The sequence below is a fragment of the Capra hircus genome, chromosome 7 (genome assembly GCF_001704415.2).
Source record: "Capra hircus breed San Clemente chromosome 7, ASM170441v1, whole genome shotgun sequence".
In the NCBI taxonomy this organism is placed as follows: Eukaryota; Metazoa; Chordata; class Mammalia; order Artiodactyla; family Bovidae; genus Capra; species Capra hircus.
Window position 1 is genome coordinate 29,166,418 of NC_030814.1, and position 16,491 is coordinate 29,182,908.

Below are 16,491 nucleotides of genomic sequence, written 5' to 3' on the forward strand. Positions count from 1 at the left end.
GGTGAAAAAGCTTCCTCAGTGGTGCTGATCCATGTTCTCTGCTAAGAATGCCTGAACTGGAATGAAGAACTTCAGAACCCAGGCTGGTTTCATGTCCAGAGGGTCAGTGCCTCCAGTACACGTGCTGCCATTATTAAAATTATGGAGGATCTACCAAACTATAAGCAGAATCAGAAGAGAAACCCTTCTGATTTTACCTTCATTTTGCCCTAATTCAGCCTTTACCAGAGATCAGAATTTGAAGCAGTAGCTTGTAGCACGCCTAACTTTAACCCAGAATGGCCACATCCCCAAATGGAACCCAAGATGTGGATTCTTCTACTTCTTGGTATTGACTTAGCACCTCTACCTGGGACAAGACTTCCTGTAATTTGACACTTGACTTCTGTTAAAACTAGACATAAGATTACACTGATTTTTAGTTTGGCTTTTATTTGCATGCTATATACGATTAGTGGGGACAAGAAAGGTATACATAAAAATTTATATTTAAAAAAATCAAAGGATTAGCCCATCAGTGATGAGGAAACAGAAAAATGTGAGAAACTTTGTAGTTTGTCATAACGCTTAGGGTTATGGGATTTTGTTTTTTTGGATCCTGGTTCTCTAGTTTGCTTCAAGACTATGGACAAATTAATTTTAGTTACTATTCTCTTTGTCTAATTAGAGACATTAATTTCATTTTATGTTAATTCTTCCAGTAACAAAATTTTATAATTCAGTGAGGTAAATGATAATTAATTCAGTTCAATTAGACATGTGTTGAGCCTGTAGTATGCAGAGCACTAGGTTAAGGACAAAGTATTCTGAAATAAACATAACACATTCCTAACCTCAAAGAATGCAAATCTGATGGGGAAAATGTGTTCACACAACTAATTAAACCAAGTGTCAGATTAACAGGTACTGTTAATAGATAGAAACCATGTGTTTAAAGAGCACTGAGGAAATTTATTAGCTTTGTATTGGACAAGAAAACTTCTTTAAAGAGATCCCATGTGACATTAGAGGCTGGGACGAGAGGAACTCTCCCCACTCTTCCTTCCCAGACTCCTTGTTGGTGACAGCTTGTTCGTCGGGGAGGGGCCAGCTTCATAGTGGGCATCAGAGAGCTTTTCGTGGTGATCAGAAAAACAGAGAAGGGGAGTTGAAAATCTACTTTGTGTAAACACCAGCCTCGCCCTCTGGCCCCAGGTGGACTATGCGCACACCAAACAGCGCATCCCTTTGGGACTGTGTGCACAGCGTAGAGAGCAGCTGAGCAGGGCCTCCCCCTCCCCTGGCTCGGCCTTGCTACCCTTGAAGCCAGGAAGGAGGTAAAATGCCAAGCTGCTATGCAGAGTTACAAAAAACAAAAAGCTCCAGCCTGTCTCCCCTCCCCTCTCTCGTCCCCACTAGAAAAGTCCCCCAAAGAGAACTACTTGGATGGGGGTGGAAAACCTGCCTCTGCCTGGAGTGTAGCGCAGCCCTGGAAGCAGGTCCACACTGGCCACCGGCCATCCCCGCCCCCCCACCTTATGAGGGGGTCTCCACTATGAATGACGCCCTTGATATGGATTCTTCTGCTGCATTTTTGTTTGCACTTTAAAAGATCAAGAAACAGAGCAGAGAGGAGGAAGACAAAAGAAATTCATTGCAAATTGTAGTAGTATGTAGACATATGTAGACAAATGTAGTAAGGCCTTAAAGCTGTAAATAGACTAGGTATCTCTCCTGAGTTAGCTTTACTATCATCAAGGAAAAGCAGAACTGCTTAATGAATTCAAAAAGAAAACATTTCCCGTGACTAAACATGCAATCAGATTCTAGTGTTTAATGCACATAAAGTCTGTAAAGCCAAAATTTTTGAGCAGTCTGCCTTTTGAGCATTTGTCACTCTTTATTTTGAAGTTTAACCACAGAAGACGCCTGGGAAGGAAGCAAACATCTATTAACTGATTGTTACAGACACTGTCCCAGTTATTTCATACATGCTGCTTAATATAATCCATATACAGACGGAAATGTCCACCCAAAGGCAGAAACCTTGAAGTGCCAACATACTTTATGTAGAAAAATGTGAACCAAAAAAATAGAGCCACTATTCAGACTCTTTGGGGCGGGGGGAAATCATAAACAAGCCTTTATTTCAAAAAACAAAGATGCCCCCTAGTGTTCAAACTCTAGGAAATGTTTGGTTTTGAAAACAATACAAAAAGGTTTAATTCAAAATAGTGCTTCGTGCCTCTCAGGAGAAAGCAGTTTTGTTTCTTGAATTAATTTAGCATAATACTTCACCATAGCATTGAACTATAATCAGCTGAGCAAACATGCTGTCAAAATCATGTTGCCAAATAGGAATTATCAACAAGGCAGTAGATCATTTCTTACTACGCTTACTGCCTTTTGTCATTTTCTGCTATTGCAAAGAAATCACATATGCCCCCATGTATTTTTTTTTTTAACATAGCCACATACACACTAGATTTATTTCACTTTAGTTCAGCTCAGGTACCTGTAATATTATCTCTTATTTAATAAGAAAAGAAAATATCTAGATGCTTAGAAATAAACATAGGATCTGAAGTGTTCTTAAAGTGTGTGAACAGAAATGCACACACATTGGTTGAAGATTTAATGGATACTTCCGATGAAGTCCACGGTACCTGAAGTGGGTATAATAAATTCTCTGGTTCATGCTACACATGCTAAACCAAACACTGACGCAGTCAACAGTTTTGTAAGGCCAAACTGTTCCCATCTGACGGAGGGGAACCTGATGTCACAGCCCCCCGCGTAAACACGGGAATATTCCATGGCGCACTGACGCAGTGGCAGGACAGAAGCGTTGCAGTGTGGCCTCAGGACAGTGTGCCATGAGTATTTCATGTCTCTAAGCACGATACCCCGTTTAACACCTACTCTCTCTTTACTTCTGGAAAAAAATGTCAGCTGTTTCTCTTCTGCTTGAATAGCAATCAATAGCAAAATTCCTCTTTGCTTGCACATTCTGTGAGTTTTCCTAGAAAATTTGTAATTTCCCTCAATCTCACTTAGTTGAAGCAGTTTCAATAAAAGCAATAGCAGATAAGTGGTTCACAGCCTTAGCAGTGCAAATAGCCCGTCATTTATATAGACACAATCTATTTTACTATTTATTAGTTTATATTATTTTGTAACTGTATATTATTTTATAACTATATATTATTTAGTAACTATTTTACTAGTTACACACAATCTATTTCACTATTCCAAATATATTCAGGGCCTCATTTTACCGTTACTTGTACTTTCAAATTTTAAATTTTATTAGATGCTTGCTAATTTTTCTGAGTCGTGTTGCTTAGAGATGATGCTTCCATCCTTTGTGACTAAATCTGGCCCTGACTTTCTCGGTGTACCCTATTTTTCCACTCAGCTTCCTCCCTGAATAAACCTAACTCTCTTTAACTTCCCAATGAATCTGTAACAGATTCTCATTTCACTGTAAGATTTGCTTAAGACATTTGAAATAATCCAGATTAAAAATCTTAACAATTGCTAGTGTTAAGAAATAGGACCAACCAATACAGATGCTTGGTAGCAGGGCATGTCCACGTGTATTTGTTTGGATGTGTGCATGCTTTTAAACAGTGCATAATTAGAATGAGTGCTGTAATGGATTCTTAACAATACTACCTAATGTTACTTGACATATGAATGAACTGGAATAATCCTTATGAAAAAAGGATTCAGGGATTTTAAAAATCCGGTTATTCAGGATGTGCATTAAATGAGATGGTCTGTAGAATTAATTATGACTTACCCAGAAAATTTTTCCAACATACCCTTTGAAGTCCTTTCAGAAAAGCTTTAAAGGCTTTTACTGTTTTTAGATTGGCACAATATACCCATTAAAGTCTTTGTCTTTAAAATAATGATTGATGATTTTGCTGTGTTGTTTTAAAATTAAATCCAGGTAAAATTTTCAGGTCCTAAATTAGACTAGCTACATCTTAAGGGCTTAGTAGCCATGTGTGGCTAATGGATGCTGTGCTGGACAGCACAGAATAGAACATATCCATCATCACAGAAGGTTCTGTGTGCAACATGACTGATTCACCGATTCTTACTATAAATAACAGTAGCCATAGAAAGCATCCCTGATCTGGGAAGATCCCCTGGAAAAGGAAATGGCAACCCACTCCAATATTCTTGCCTGGGAAATCCATGGACAGAGGACCTTGGTGGGCTACAGCCCATGCGGGTCATGAAGAGTCGGACACAACTTAGTGACTGAACAACATCAAATTTCCTGTGCCCATTTTGCCATATTCTAATGTTTTCTACTTTTACTAAAACATTGGTATCCATTTGTCTTCTTGTTTAGTCTTGCTCCTAAATGTCAAATACCAAAATATAATCGTTTGTCAAAGTCTGTGGATAGTTTGTGGCAGCATGCTGCCGTTCCTTGTCGTGGAGATTTGCATGGTTTCTCCTGATGAGTTGGAGGTAGATGCCCTCCCAGCACAGGGTCAGGGTGGGCTCCACTTCACAGATCCCTGTCTATGATTGTTTGGGGTTTGGGGCTTTATTTAGCTTTGCTTTTTGCTGCCACTGTCAAGCTTAAAGGGGAAGACATTGTCTATCAAATCAAATTCCCTTTGTCTTTTCTAGCAGTCTCCCCTTTTATCAACCTACTCACTGTACTCCAACATGGAAAGTCAGTAACATGTCTAATTTAGCTTTTCTAGACTGAATGGAAATTTGAGGCTATTAAATGATTAACAGGTAGATTTTTTCTTGATTGGACCTGTGTTTAAAGGATTAACAATCCTCCTCAGGCTCTGGTGACCCGTTTTCAGGCCTAGTCATCTACTTTTACTCAAGATCAATGTGGGGTTTGGGGTTTAAGCCATAGATCAAACTGATGCCTTTCAGTCCAGACTTCTGCCAGCTGAACCACTGTCGCCCTGCACTCTTCCCTGGGAAATCTTGCTTTCTCCATATTAACACATCCATCCATATCTAGTCCACACCTTATACCTCATTTCTGATTCCTACACCACCTTAGCTCATCTGGAGTTCACATCATCTGTTCTCTCTGCTCCCTTTTCAAAAGGTTCATGCCTTTCTTCTCAGGATCATCATTGTTCCTGGTTAAGCCCTTGCAGAATGGACCAAACCCTCTCACTTTATCTGCCTCTTTCCATGAGGCACAATCATTAGTACCACATTAAAAGGAATTCCCTTTTGCCTTGGTCCTCAGTTCAGTTCAGTCTCTCAGTCATGTCTGACTTTTTGTGACCTGTGAACTGCAGCACGCCAGACCTCCCTGTCCATCACTAACTCCTGGAGTTTACCCAAACTCATGTCCATTGAGTTGGTGATGCCATCCAACCATCTTATCCTTTGTTGTCCCCTTCTCCCGCCTTCAATCTTTCCCAGTGTCAGGGTCTTTTCAAATGAGTCAGTTCTTCACATCAGGTAGCCAAAGTATTGGAGTTTCAGCTTCAGCATCAGTCTTTCCAACGAATATTCAGGACTGATCTCCATTAGGATGGACTGGTTGGATCTCCTTGCAGTCCAAGGGACTCTCGAGAGTCTTCTCCAACACCACAGTTCAAAAGCATCAACTGATGTACTGGAGAAGGGAATGGCAAACCACTTCAGTATTTTTTGCCTTGAGAACCCCATGAACAGTATGAAAAGGCCCTGGTCCTCAGTTTTTTATAAAACATGTCAAGTATTTAAGACCTCATATTTACATCTAATCTGGAAACCCCCTTCATCCAGAGAACATTCCATTTGTAGCAGATGCTTCTCCCATGACAGATGATCTAGAATGTGTTGTCCAAGACAGAGGCCACCAGCTGCATTTAAACAAGTTCAAGTTAAATCAAGTTAAAATTTTAGTTCCTAGCCACGTTTCATGTGCTCAAGTTGCCACATGTGGCTAGTGGCCTTCGTGCTGGACACCACAGGTTGTGGAACATGGCCACCACTGAAGTAAGTTCTGTTGGGCAGTGCTACTCTAGAACTCTTCCATCACAGTCTATTCCTCAAGAGTATGAGGGCACATGGAAGCCCTGTTTACAGGAGCCCAGACATTTAGCAACCTACATGCTCATCGACAGAGGAATGGAGAAAAGATGTGGTGCCTGTATACAATGGAATATTACTCAGCCATCAAGAAGAATGAAATAATGCCATTTGCAGCAACGTGGAGGGACCTAGAGATTTTCATGCTGAATGAAATCAGACAGAGAAGGAGAAATATCATATGGCATCTCTTATATGTCAAGTCTAAAAAGAAATGATACAAATGAACTTACTTACAAAACAGAAAGAGCCTTGCAGACTTAGAGAACAAACACGGTTGCCGAGGGTGAAGCATGGAGGAAGGGATAGTTGGGGAGTTTAGGATGGACATGTGCACACTGCTATATTTAGTTTTTTTTAATCTGTGTGTTTTATTGAAGTATAGTTGACAGACAGTGTTTCAGGTACACAGCAAGGTGATTCAGGTAAACATACACACGTATCATTTTTCAGATTGTTTTGCCTTATAAGTTATTACAAAATATCGACTACAGTTCTCTGTGCTATAGAGTAAACCTTTGTTGCTTGTTGCATATCTATTATTTTTCAACTAGAAATCTAGCATCTGTTCATACTAAGTCAAACAAATGGAATCCAAATGTCAAATTTTTTAATTAGGCAAAAATTCATGTTTTCTAAAATATATATTATACATACTATTTACATATATATATACACAAAAGCTTTTCTACTATACTTGATAGACTTGAGAAAGAACAAACAAAAGTGATAGAGAAATTGGAAAACAAACTAAATGAAATTGGAAGCACTGAATATGAAATAGAAAAAGTGAAACACACTAGATAAACATAAAAGATCATATAGTCCAGGTGTTTTTAAACATGGCTGCTCATTAGAAACACATCTGGAGTTGTGGAGAAGAAGTAATACCTGGGCCTTATTTCAAGTAGATAACCAACGAGGACCTACATCATAGCACATGAAACTCTACTCACTGTTATGTGGCAGCCGGAGAGGAGGGGAGTTTCGGGGAGAATGGATACGTGTGTGTATGGCTGAGTCCCCTCACTGTCCCCCTGAAACTATCACAACACTTAACCAGCTATACCCCAATACAAAACAAAAAGCTTTAGAAAAGCTTTTTAGGAGGGTATATTGGCATCATTATCAAAATAACTGCTCTATTTATCGTTTATAAGACTATATTTCCAAATTTCTGAAAGCCTCACCTATACCAGTGGTCAGCCTCAAACAGACAAGTAGCACGTGGTGCAGAGCCCCTACTTCCACCCAGAAATGCTTGTGGATTGAGATTGGAGTCAGAGTTTCAGGGAAGTTTATATGCTGAAGTATAAATCAGACTCTAAGTATTGATATTTTTTCAGTGCTCTAGTGAGGATTTCTTATGGCCAGCTAGAAGTTCAATTATTAATCCAGCATTTACTGAGCACATTTCTGTGTTTCCAATAAATACATAGTTTTAAGGGGTTTATATTCAAACCTCCCAAAACCCCTTTAAGATTAACACTATCATTAAGCAGAATTAACAGGTGAGAAAACAAGCACTGAGAGGCTAGTAGCCTCCCATCTTAACCAAGCTAGCAGAAAAACGAAGACTAGCCTGCCCCCATACTTATTTCATATGATTCGACCTTGGGCTAGATTTTTGTCCTAGTTGTTCCAAGGGCCCATAAAACCTGAATCTGGCTAGAAGAAAAAAAGCTAAGGGACCAGGTACCTATCAGCCCCTTACGCTCAGAGAGAGGACAGGACTGGTTGCTTTCCAGAGGAAATACTTAACATTTCAGGACAGTCAATTCTATATAATTTACTCTTTTCCTGCTTTCTAAATTTTTATGGTGTATTAAAAGCTTGTTCATAAAAAGCATTAAAATTCACAGTTACTGTTGTTTACCAAGGGGGATGTCAGTGGCCTGTAGAATTGTTAAAATATGGATTCTTCTCTCCTAGTACTCCCCTAGCATGACAATGAGTGTGTGATCCATTACCAAGTCTCCTCATGGAAACCACAGTGAGTCAGCCCTTCACAGAACTACTACGGAAGAAAATTATTCATCACAGTGTACAGTTAAACAAAGGAATCTCAGTCACACCAAACCAACCTTTTTATTTCCTGCTCTCTCCCCTATTTTGTGAAGAAAGCGGGTCCAAACGTGATTCGAACAACTGTACGGAGCGGCGCATTAGAATTGCCCTCAACTGAACTGCAAATGATTATCTGTGTATGTATATGTGTGGGAAAGAGAATGTATTGTATGTGTGTATGTTACATGGACACACACACATACATACATTGACCCACAGGACATTGTAAAATAACTATCACATGACATCTTACGTAGAAATGAGTAGGGACTTTTATTCCATCCTTTTTTTCACGTTTACATTTTAATTATTAAAAGTTGCTCCTGCCCCTCCCTGAACTATTTTGTGCTGTGTATATCACTGCTTTATATAAGTTATTTTTTAAGGTGAACTCAGATGTTATGGTTTTGTAAATGTCTGCAATCATGGATAGGAATAAAATCGCTTATTTGAGAGCTTTCATTAAATCGCGTGTGATGCAAGTTATCCTGTGAATGACAACGTGTACTAAGAAAAGAAGTGTGTCTTCATCTTTATGTCAAATCAAACAATTTCTCAGTAACCTTCAGTGAGTATTTTTGTACTTTTTATGTAGGAAAAAAACTTCAAATCAACAGAAGCTTAGCTGGGGCCTAACACAGTATATTTCTGCAGTAACTGCTCTAGGTGGAATTCTTGATTTGGCTTAGATGATACAGAAAATCAGTAATTAGCCGCAGTTGCTTAGACCATAGCAATAAAGTGCCAGGGGTCATCATATTTTTAGCAACACATTTTCTCTTTAACACGAGAAAGCCCAGACATAGTAACTATTAGCTTGAATTAGTCACTTGTCACCAGGAATGCTAGAGCTGTTTTTTAATAAGATACTAATGTGAAATGGTGCCTCATTTTTATTCAGACTTCTTGTGAACATTTTCACACAGACACTGCAAAGAGATACATTCAAATGATTGAGGCTTTTAGCACAAAGGAGAAGGAAAATTTTAATCACACCCCAGGGGTTCTGGAGTGCCGCTTGTCTACCCAAGTATCATACTAGTGGCAGAATTGACTGTGTCCCTACTCACTGGCAGCAAAGCAGGTGCTGTGTTCCCAGGATATAGGACTTTTATTAGAGGGAAATTATTGTAGTCATTGACATCAGTCATATATTCTACTTCGTATAACTGTTCAGAAAACATTAGAAAAATTTAAACAAAACACTTCCCTTATGAAAACACATCGCTCTGTGGCCCTTTTCAGATCTTTTGTGTTTCCTGTGTTCCATCATACATGTAAACACCAAAGTTATAATGGAAAAGTGTGAAGACCAACTTTAGACTCTGAAAGCTAAGATGCTGATCCTTCCTGTTAAAATTGTAAACAACTATATATCCAAACTCAAGAGATTTTGAAAAGCATTGTTTAATATCAGGTAAGGGGCATCCATCTTTCTTGAGGCAAATGGTCTCTAAAGTGACACTTTGGCATTATATTTACTCATCATTGATCCTAGATGACTTACTTCTCTCAAATCCACAAGGATTTATTCCTTCTGAAAATAAAGGTTTTTGCCTGTGCATGACAGGGATGCTAGGCAGAACTGTTAAAAGGGGAAAAGGAAGTTGAATTAAAATTTATGTTCCAGATTTAAACTAATCAAACTAGTTGCCATTAATCACACATTGTGCAGAGGCTAGGACTGCACACTGGAGAACAGCTTCAAGCTTTCAAGCTGCAGACAAGCTTTCATGAAAAATTCAGACCACAAGGTCTTTAACTCAAGCCAGGGTAGCCTGAAGATGACACCTTGTACAGACACGTGAATTTTCCAAGGATAATTTTAATTTTCACTTTATGATAGTTGTGTGAACACTGACCGTCTTGTGATAAGCTTAATCTTATAATGCTAGAATTTTGAAAATTTTGTTGACTCTCTTCTCCATTGTTACTGATCTTGAATTTCTTTTATTTGCCTTCTAAGAAGGTATTGTTTCTTATTATCAAAGAATCATGAGCATGATTTTACTTGCTCTCATTTTGGGGGTAATATTAGAATGTGGATGGCAATATGGGTCCCATTATTTCTAGCCTATTTGGTTTAAAAAAATAAAAGTAAAAACCAAGGTATAGCAATCAATTCAGCTTAAGTATTTCTTTTTCTCTTGGAACCCAGATTAAAAATAGCTAGTCTTTTAAGTTCCTGACAGTTGAAAATTTGAAGACGCTGTATTCAAGAAAACTAGAAAATAAGGATACTTAATTCTAACATCAAATAATTTTCTCATCTACCAAATGGAAAACAGTATATCTGTATATTAATTTTGTTTAGGAGTTGAATCATTTAAACCTTATCCTTTTCTCTTTTCACCTCATGCATTTGTGTTGGTCTTTATGTATACTACCCTTTCCTGAGTTACTTTTAACATTTCATCTCACAGTAATATTAGCAATTCTTGCCTACATTGAACATATAAAATATACATGTGTAATATAAAAATAAATAGGTGAAAACATTAATTCTTATCACTCTGCTTTGCGTTCTGCCTAACTCACCATAGTTGAAAATATATGACAAGTTATCTCTAAGGTATGTATGTCTTTAATCAGCTGTCTTTCTTATAGCAAAATTGCATATGGGAACAGAGTCTGGAGGTACCACTGATCTGGTAACAACCCACAGCTTTGATGGGTGAATGTTAGTGCTTCTTCCCAAGTGTTCCAGTTTGGACTCAGTTTCTGATGAACAGGAATTACATAGCTAAGAATGTGAGATTAAGATTTCTCTATGGCCAGAAAATTAATAAATCTGCTCTGTGAGTCATGGAAAGTGCCTACAACAATCATCTCTCTCCAGGAATAAAATAGCAAAAATGTCCATGTCTTTTTTTATGATTCTCTAAGCATTCTGAACTCTGTTGCATTTCATAGGCTCATTCAGTTAACAGTATTCCTGTGGTTTGAAAGAGCAAATGAAAATAAAGGAGTTCAGTTTGGAAAATGCAGAAGCCCTACATCTGTCCATACCTTTTTCCTATCATTTCATTTTGAGAATATCATTTCACCCAGGCACTTAGTACTGAGCCCTTGGCAAAAAGTTTTCCACAGTCCTTAATGCCATGAAGTCTTCATTGGCCTTTTTCTTCATGCCTCCCTCCCAATCTCGCATCCTCCAGTAGAAATAAAAAGTGAACATTTTTACCCACCCTTAGGGTTTTCTTCATACAGTATACAGTTTTCCCAGGGGAAAAAAAAATCACAGTTTCCACTTTTAGATTGTCACCATTAATTGTGTCAGTGAACCATACCTTGAGAAATACTGGAAAGGTGAACCACTATCAACACACTTCCATTTGGCATATTAAACGGGTGTGTGTGTGTGTGTACATGTGTGTTGGGAGGAGCAATGTGAAGTTTGCTCACAAAACACTTCCATTATGACTTGGATTGGGTAACTATTAATTCCTCCCTTTGATTGTGTTTTATCTCAATGGTAAAAATTAGCTGATTTGAGTCATTTGGGATGGACAGAGTAATGCAAATATAAGCAGACGGCCCCGCCTGCTTCACACCCTGTACTAGCTTGTCCACGATAGGCTTTCTTACGAAGGCAGTGCATCTAAAGGTAAGAGTGTAAGGGCCCACCTAAATCCTTGGTCACTTCACTGCCATGAATTGTGCGATGATTACAGTCTTTCGATGTAGACGTGTTTAGAAGAAATTGAATTCACATTCATCCATTTCACCACAAGTGTCGACTTTACCCATGGACTGTAATTCAGATTGAAAGGAAGGACCTACAGATGAAAACACCTGAGACCTCTTTAATTACTTTTCTGAACTTTGTGTTAAAGAGAAATGCTCAATTGAGTAAGTCTCCCAAGGAGTATTTCCTCTAAGTTCCCCATTTTAACTTAGTGTAATGGTCTTCCTGAATAGAAGAAAAATAATTTCTATAAGTAGTTTAATGTAAATACTTTTGCTGTCTACAACCTTAACTATGTAGACAAATATATAGATACTATAAAGTTTCAAGTGGAATTAAGTCTTTTCATGTATAGAATTACAGTTTATCTTCCACCACCTCCCCTTGTGGATTTACTGTCTTCAGGACTGGACTCACTTCGACTATCTCAGTCATTGAAATGTAATATTTTCCTGGAAATATTTGGCATTTCCATTTTTTAAGTGAGATGTGCAATTAGCATGACAAAGGCAAGTATTAATATTCCTAGAAAAAATATTTATTCCCAGAACTTATTTGCAGTTAACATCAAAATTTTATCCCACTTTCTCTTTTGTGTGTGCCAAATGACCTCAGTATATTGCCCAGAAAATGAAATTTGGATTCTCCATAGTGTTCTCAGAACATAAGACAATGTGTTATTATCTAAATTACCATCATGTCCTGACAGGTAAATGCAATTAATCATCTACTTATTAGAAAACAATTCAAATAACCTTTCCAGTTTACATAATTTGAAAGTAAATCCGCTTTAACCTTAGCAACACCTTAGAAATGCTTTTAATATAAACAACAGGTTCAAATATGTATGTGACTTTCTGTTGTATTTCAGAATAATTATCCATGCATTGAAACAATTAAAAAAACTTCACAGAAATTATATGTTATAATGAATAAAGAACATGGTGTTGTTTCAAACATGAATGGACAAGTCTTTACAAAGCAGATTCTTTTATAGCCATCAGCTTATTGTATTGTTTAACTGTGATTTTAAGAATTTAAGATGTTTTCTTACTACATGTATTTAAATGTTACTTATAATGTCTTCCTGGAAAAACAATTATTTGTAAGGTTTTTATAAATGCACAATTAATGTATAAATATAGTTGGAATCTGGGATGACTGTTCGTAATCTACTATTTTTCATTCTACCACGGCCACCAGCTACCTGATACGTTTTGTAAATTTAGCATCTTCTGTGTGTGTGCACGCACATGCATGCGCACGTGCATTATTACATTTTCAAATGGATTTATCTCTGTTTTTGTAAAAATATCTGAGCTATTCATGTAGTGGGAAAGGTTGCCATAAAGATGTACATAAATATCCATTCATTTCACACATTTTCACATTTAATGTTAAAATGCAGTATTTCATTTACAGTTTCTACCTTTTCATTGCTAGACTAACTTTATTACTTATTGAAAAAGTAAAGGAAATTGTTCATATAAAACTAGCACAAATGCTTTCTGAATGATAAGAATTGTAACTAATGTGGACATCTGTGTCTCTAATTGAATTAGATGTTCTGCTTTATGCAAAACCAGCAGTTGTGTATCAAAGAATTTATTTATATGCATTTAAATAGGTTATGATGAGTGTCTAGCTTTTTATAGTCAGATAACTAAACTTTGACTACCAAAAAGTAGTAATATTATTAGCAAAATTAATGGATAAAAGTTCAGTGTTTTATTCCAAGTAGGATTACACATAATGCAGAAGTCTGACGTTATTATGCACATAATTCATGTAACATTATGCTTCTTCTCAAGTACATTCATCTTTCTAATGAATTACACAGATTGTCGCCTCAGTTCACCATAAGCATTTATTTACCCACATGAAAATTCTGAAGTAGGTTCTGTGCACAGCTCTATAGATAAGAATATAGAAGGAGGATGGTCTATAATTGAGGTTAAAAATAATTCATCCTAGGTATCAGTGGAAATATATAAATTATTTCTTCAATAAATTCTTAAATACTGTTTCTGTAGTATTTAAGAGGATTTAATGTTAATGATTTCTAGCATTATGGTTTTGATCCAAATGGGGTCTTCTAGTTCAGTGATGCCACACATTTGTACATAGTGTTTAGAGTGGAAAAAACTGTAAATCCTATTGGTCAGACACCTTACTGAGCTAAAGGTTACCTCAAGTAACTTATTAAATGACAGTTTTAGCAAGATGTCTGGATTTCTGGCAGATGGAAAGTAGGTAGCAAGGCAAGAGAAGAGTCCCTGAATTTAAAACAGCTAGCATCCTATAACAAAGAACTTTTTCAGAAGGCATTATTTAAACTATTTCTGATTGTATGGAAGTGGCTGTTAATGGCAATAGCATCATGTAGGTTCAGAACAAGAGTAACATAGATAAACAAAAGTCAGTAGAATTGGTTTAATTTCTCCTCGGCTCCTTCTGGTGAGTGAGATAACAGTGAAAGAGTAGGAAAGGAAGGGTGACACCCGGCCCCACACAGTAAGACTCATGGAGTGTTCCCATAGCTCAGTGTATCCCTCAAGGTAAAATAAACCCTGTATATCTAGAAAGGCATAAAAGTTAAGAAGAAATTATACAAGTTTTATTCCCTGCAAAAACTGTCTGATGAAAAATATGGTAGTGCTTTTTAGAAAGCCCTCAAGTCAATAGACATTACACCTACAAGTGTTATCTGTCTCATTCAGTTTGCAAAGTTTCCCTTGAAGTCTGTGGGGCTCAGCTTGGCTACAGTTGCATTTCTCTTTGCCTTTCTCAAATTTTCCTCACGTGATTTTAATCTTTGCATCTTACAGCACATAATTCTTGATGGTAATAGGAAGGAAGCTCTTGATATCTACTCATGTCACATGGAAAACTTTGCTTTTAAGTGTGCTCACAATATAATCTTGGTTATCACATATTAAATACAAAAATTTGAATACAATTTGTAAAAGAATTCAGTGTTTCTTGTTTTTGTAAATATTGTTTCAGGGAAAGAAATAGTTTAAGAATTGAAAATCAAAAGTATTCTCTTGACAGTCTTGTTGGTGCTCACTGTTTCATCATCAAGTTAGTTATTCACTTATGACTGAAGGGATGTTACACATATTTAAGTCTCAAAATTGTTTTAATAGAACACATGTATAAATCATTGAAAGTAATATTCATTTTAATTTTGAGAACTCAGCGTGGTATGTCAACAAGCAGTTACTAGCCAAATGTCATATGTTTAATTGATCTTTGAGAAGTATTACCTAGGTACAATTTTTTGTTCAGTTGAAAAACCTCCAGAGAACTGAATTTATAGCCACTGAAAAAGACAATACAGTGAACACGTAACAAAGATAATAAGCCATGTATGAAAGTGTCACATGGAAATAGAGCGCCAGCAATTGCAAGAGACACATCTCACCGTAGAAGTTCTCAAACTAATACCCAATTCAAAATTGAAATGCTCAGTATAAAAGTTAATAAGAAATTGATTGATCCCAATAACCAAATCAAAACCAACACAGGATCCATATCTAGTTTGACCATAGGTGGATTAATAAGACCACTATCAGTATTTCTAAGAGAATTATCTCCACAAAAATCAAACCACAACCAAATTCTCAATATTGAGACATCAGTGTTTAAAATTCAATCCACTTAAGCAAAAATTCCTTTTGAAATAGGCAACACAGTCTTCTCAGTTTCTTCCCCAAAAGGAGTAATGCTGAAAGATTTCCGGTTGTAAAACTACATGGTCCAGTGAAGCTCAATTTAGAATGTAAAGCATTTGAAGTTCAAATCTACAGAATGTGTATGCTACAAGTATCTCTAAAATGAACCTTATAAATCATCTCAGAGGGGAGATGATCTGGGGTGAGTAGAAGTCCGGCAAACTGTCACTGGTTACTTCTCATGACTTAAAACCTTGTTGAATCAGGCATCCACTACTGTATTTTCAAGTTTTAGAAGGATTGGCATAGTGTTTCCGTGTACAAGTTACTGAACTGTGCATCTGCAAAAATGAATAACTAATAGCAACCTTTTTCCCTTCACACATCCAGAAACAATTTTGTTGTCTTGCTCTGGCAGTCAGCACTTGGGAAAACATGAAATGTAGATTGCAAAAGTGTCTGTTCCAGATTACTTCAACCTTCATTTGAAGCCTGTTTAAAATAAAATATCTTTCTGGTTCACTTGGCAGTATTATTTCTCAAGTTTGCCGTGACATGAGTTCTTGCACTGGGTCTCAAAAATTGAGGTCCCCACTTGTGCTCTAAAGAGGCACTGGAAAGGTACAATCCTATCTTGCTGAAGAGGAGTTTTGGAGCAGACAGATAATTCAGTCACATCTATTTTCCATTTGAGTTGCACAAATAGATGTTCTCATTCCTAATAAGTAGGAAATTGGCATTTACCAAAATCACTTAACTGCCACAGAAACTTCAGAAGTAAATGCGTACAGTTAATCCCTAACCTATTGTGGTGGATTTCCTCCCACTAAAGACAAAAATTTATGCTATAGGTTTTATATTACAGATGGCTTTGTGGTGGATGTTGATTCTGCTTGCCAAAAATAAGCATTATGACTCCAACTGTTTTCAGATAGAAATGCCAACAATTAAAACACTTCAAATCTATTTCTGGCATAAAAACACATACACAAAAGAAAG

The 16,491-nt window shown here is 37.1% G+C and overlaps 1 protein-coding gene across 4 annotated transcripts in view; it reads left to right on the forward strand.

Moving 5' to 3' along the window:
* SSBP2 (single stranded DNA binding protein 2) overlaps positions 1–11,365 on the forward strand; it is a 308,955-nt gene extending 297,590 nt beyond the window's left edge. For 2 of the 4 annotated variants that reach the window (XM_018050056.1, XM_018050058.1), the window contains one exon: positions 7,993–8,594. In XM_018050056.1, coding sequence (XP_017905545.1) covers positions 7,993–8,022 — 30 coding nt within the window. In that variant the 3' untranslated portion in view covers positions 8,023–8,594. Of the gene's footprint in view, positions 1–7,992 lie in introns of all 4 variants that reach the window. The other 2 variants (XM_018050057.1, XM_018050055.1) reach the window with 2 other exon arrangements.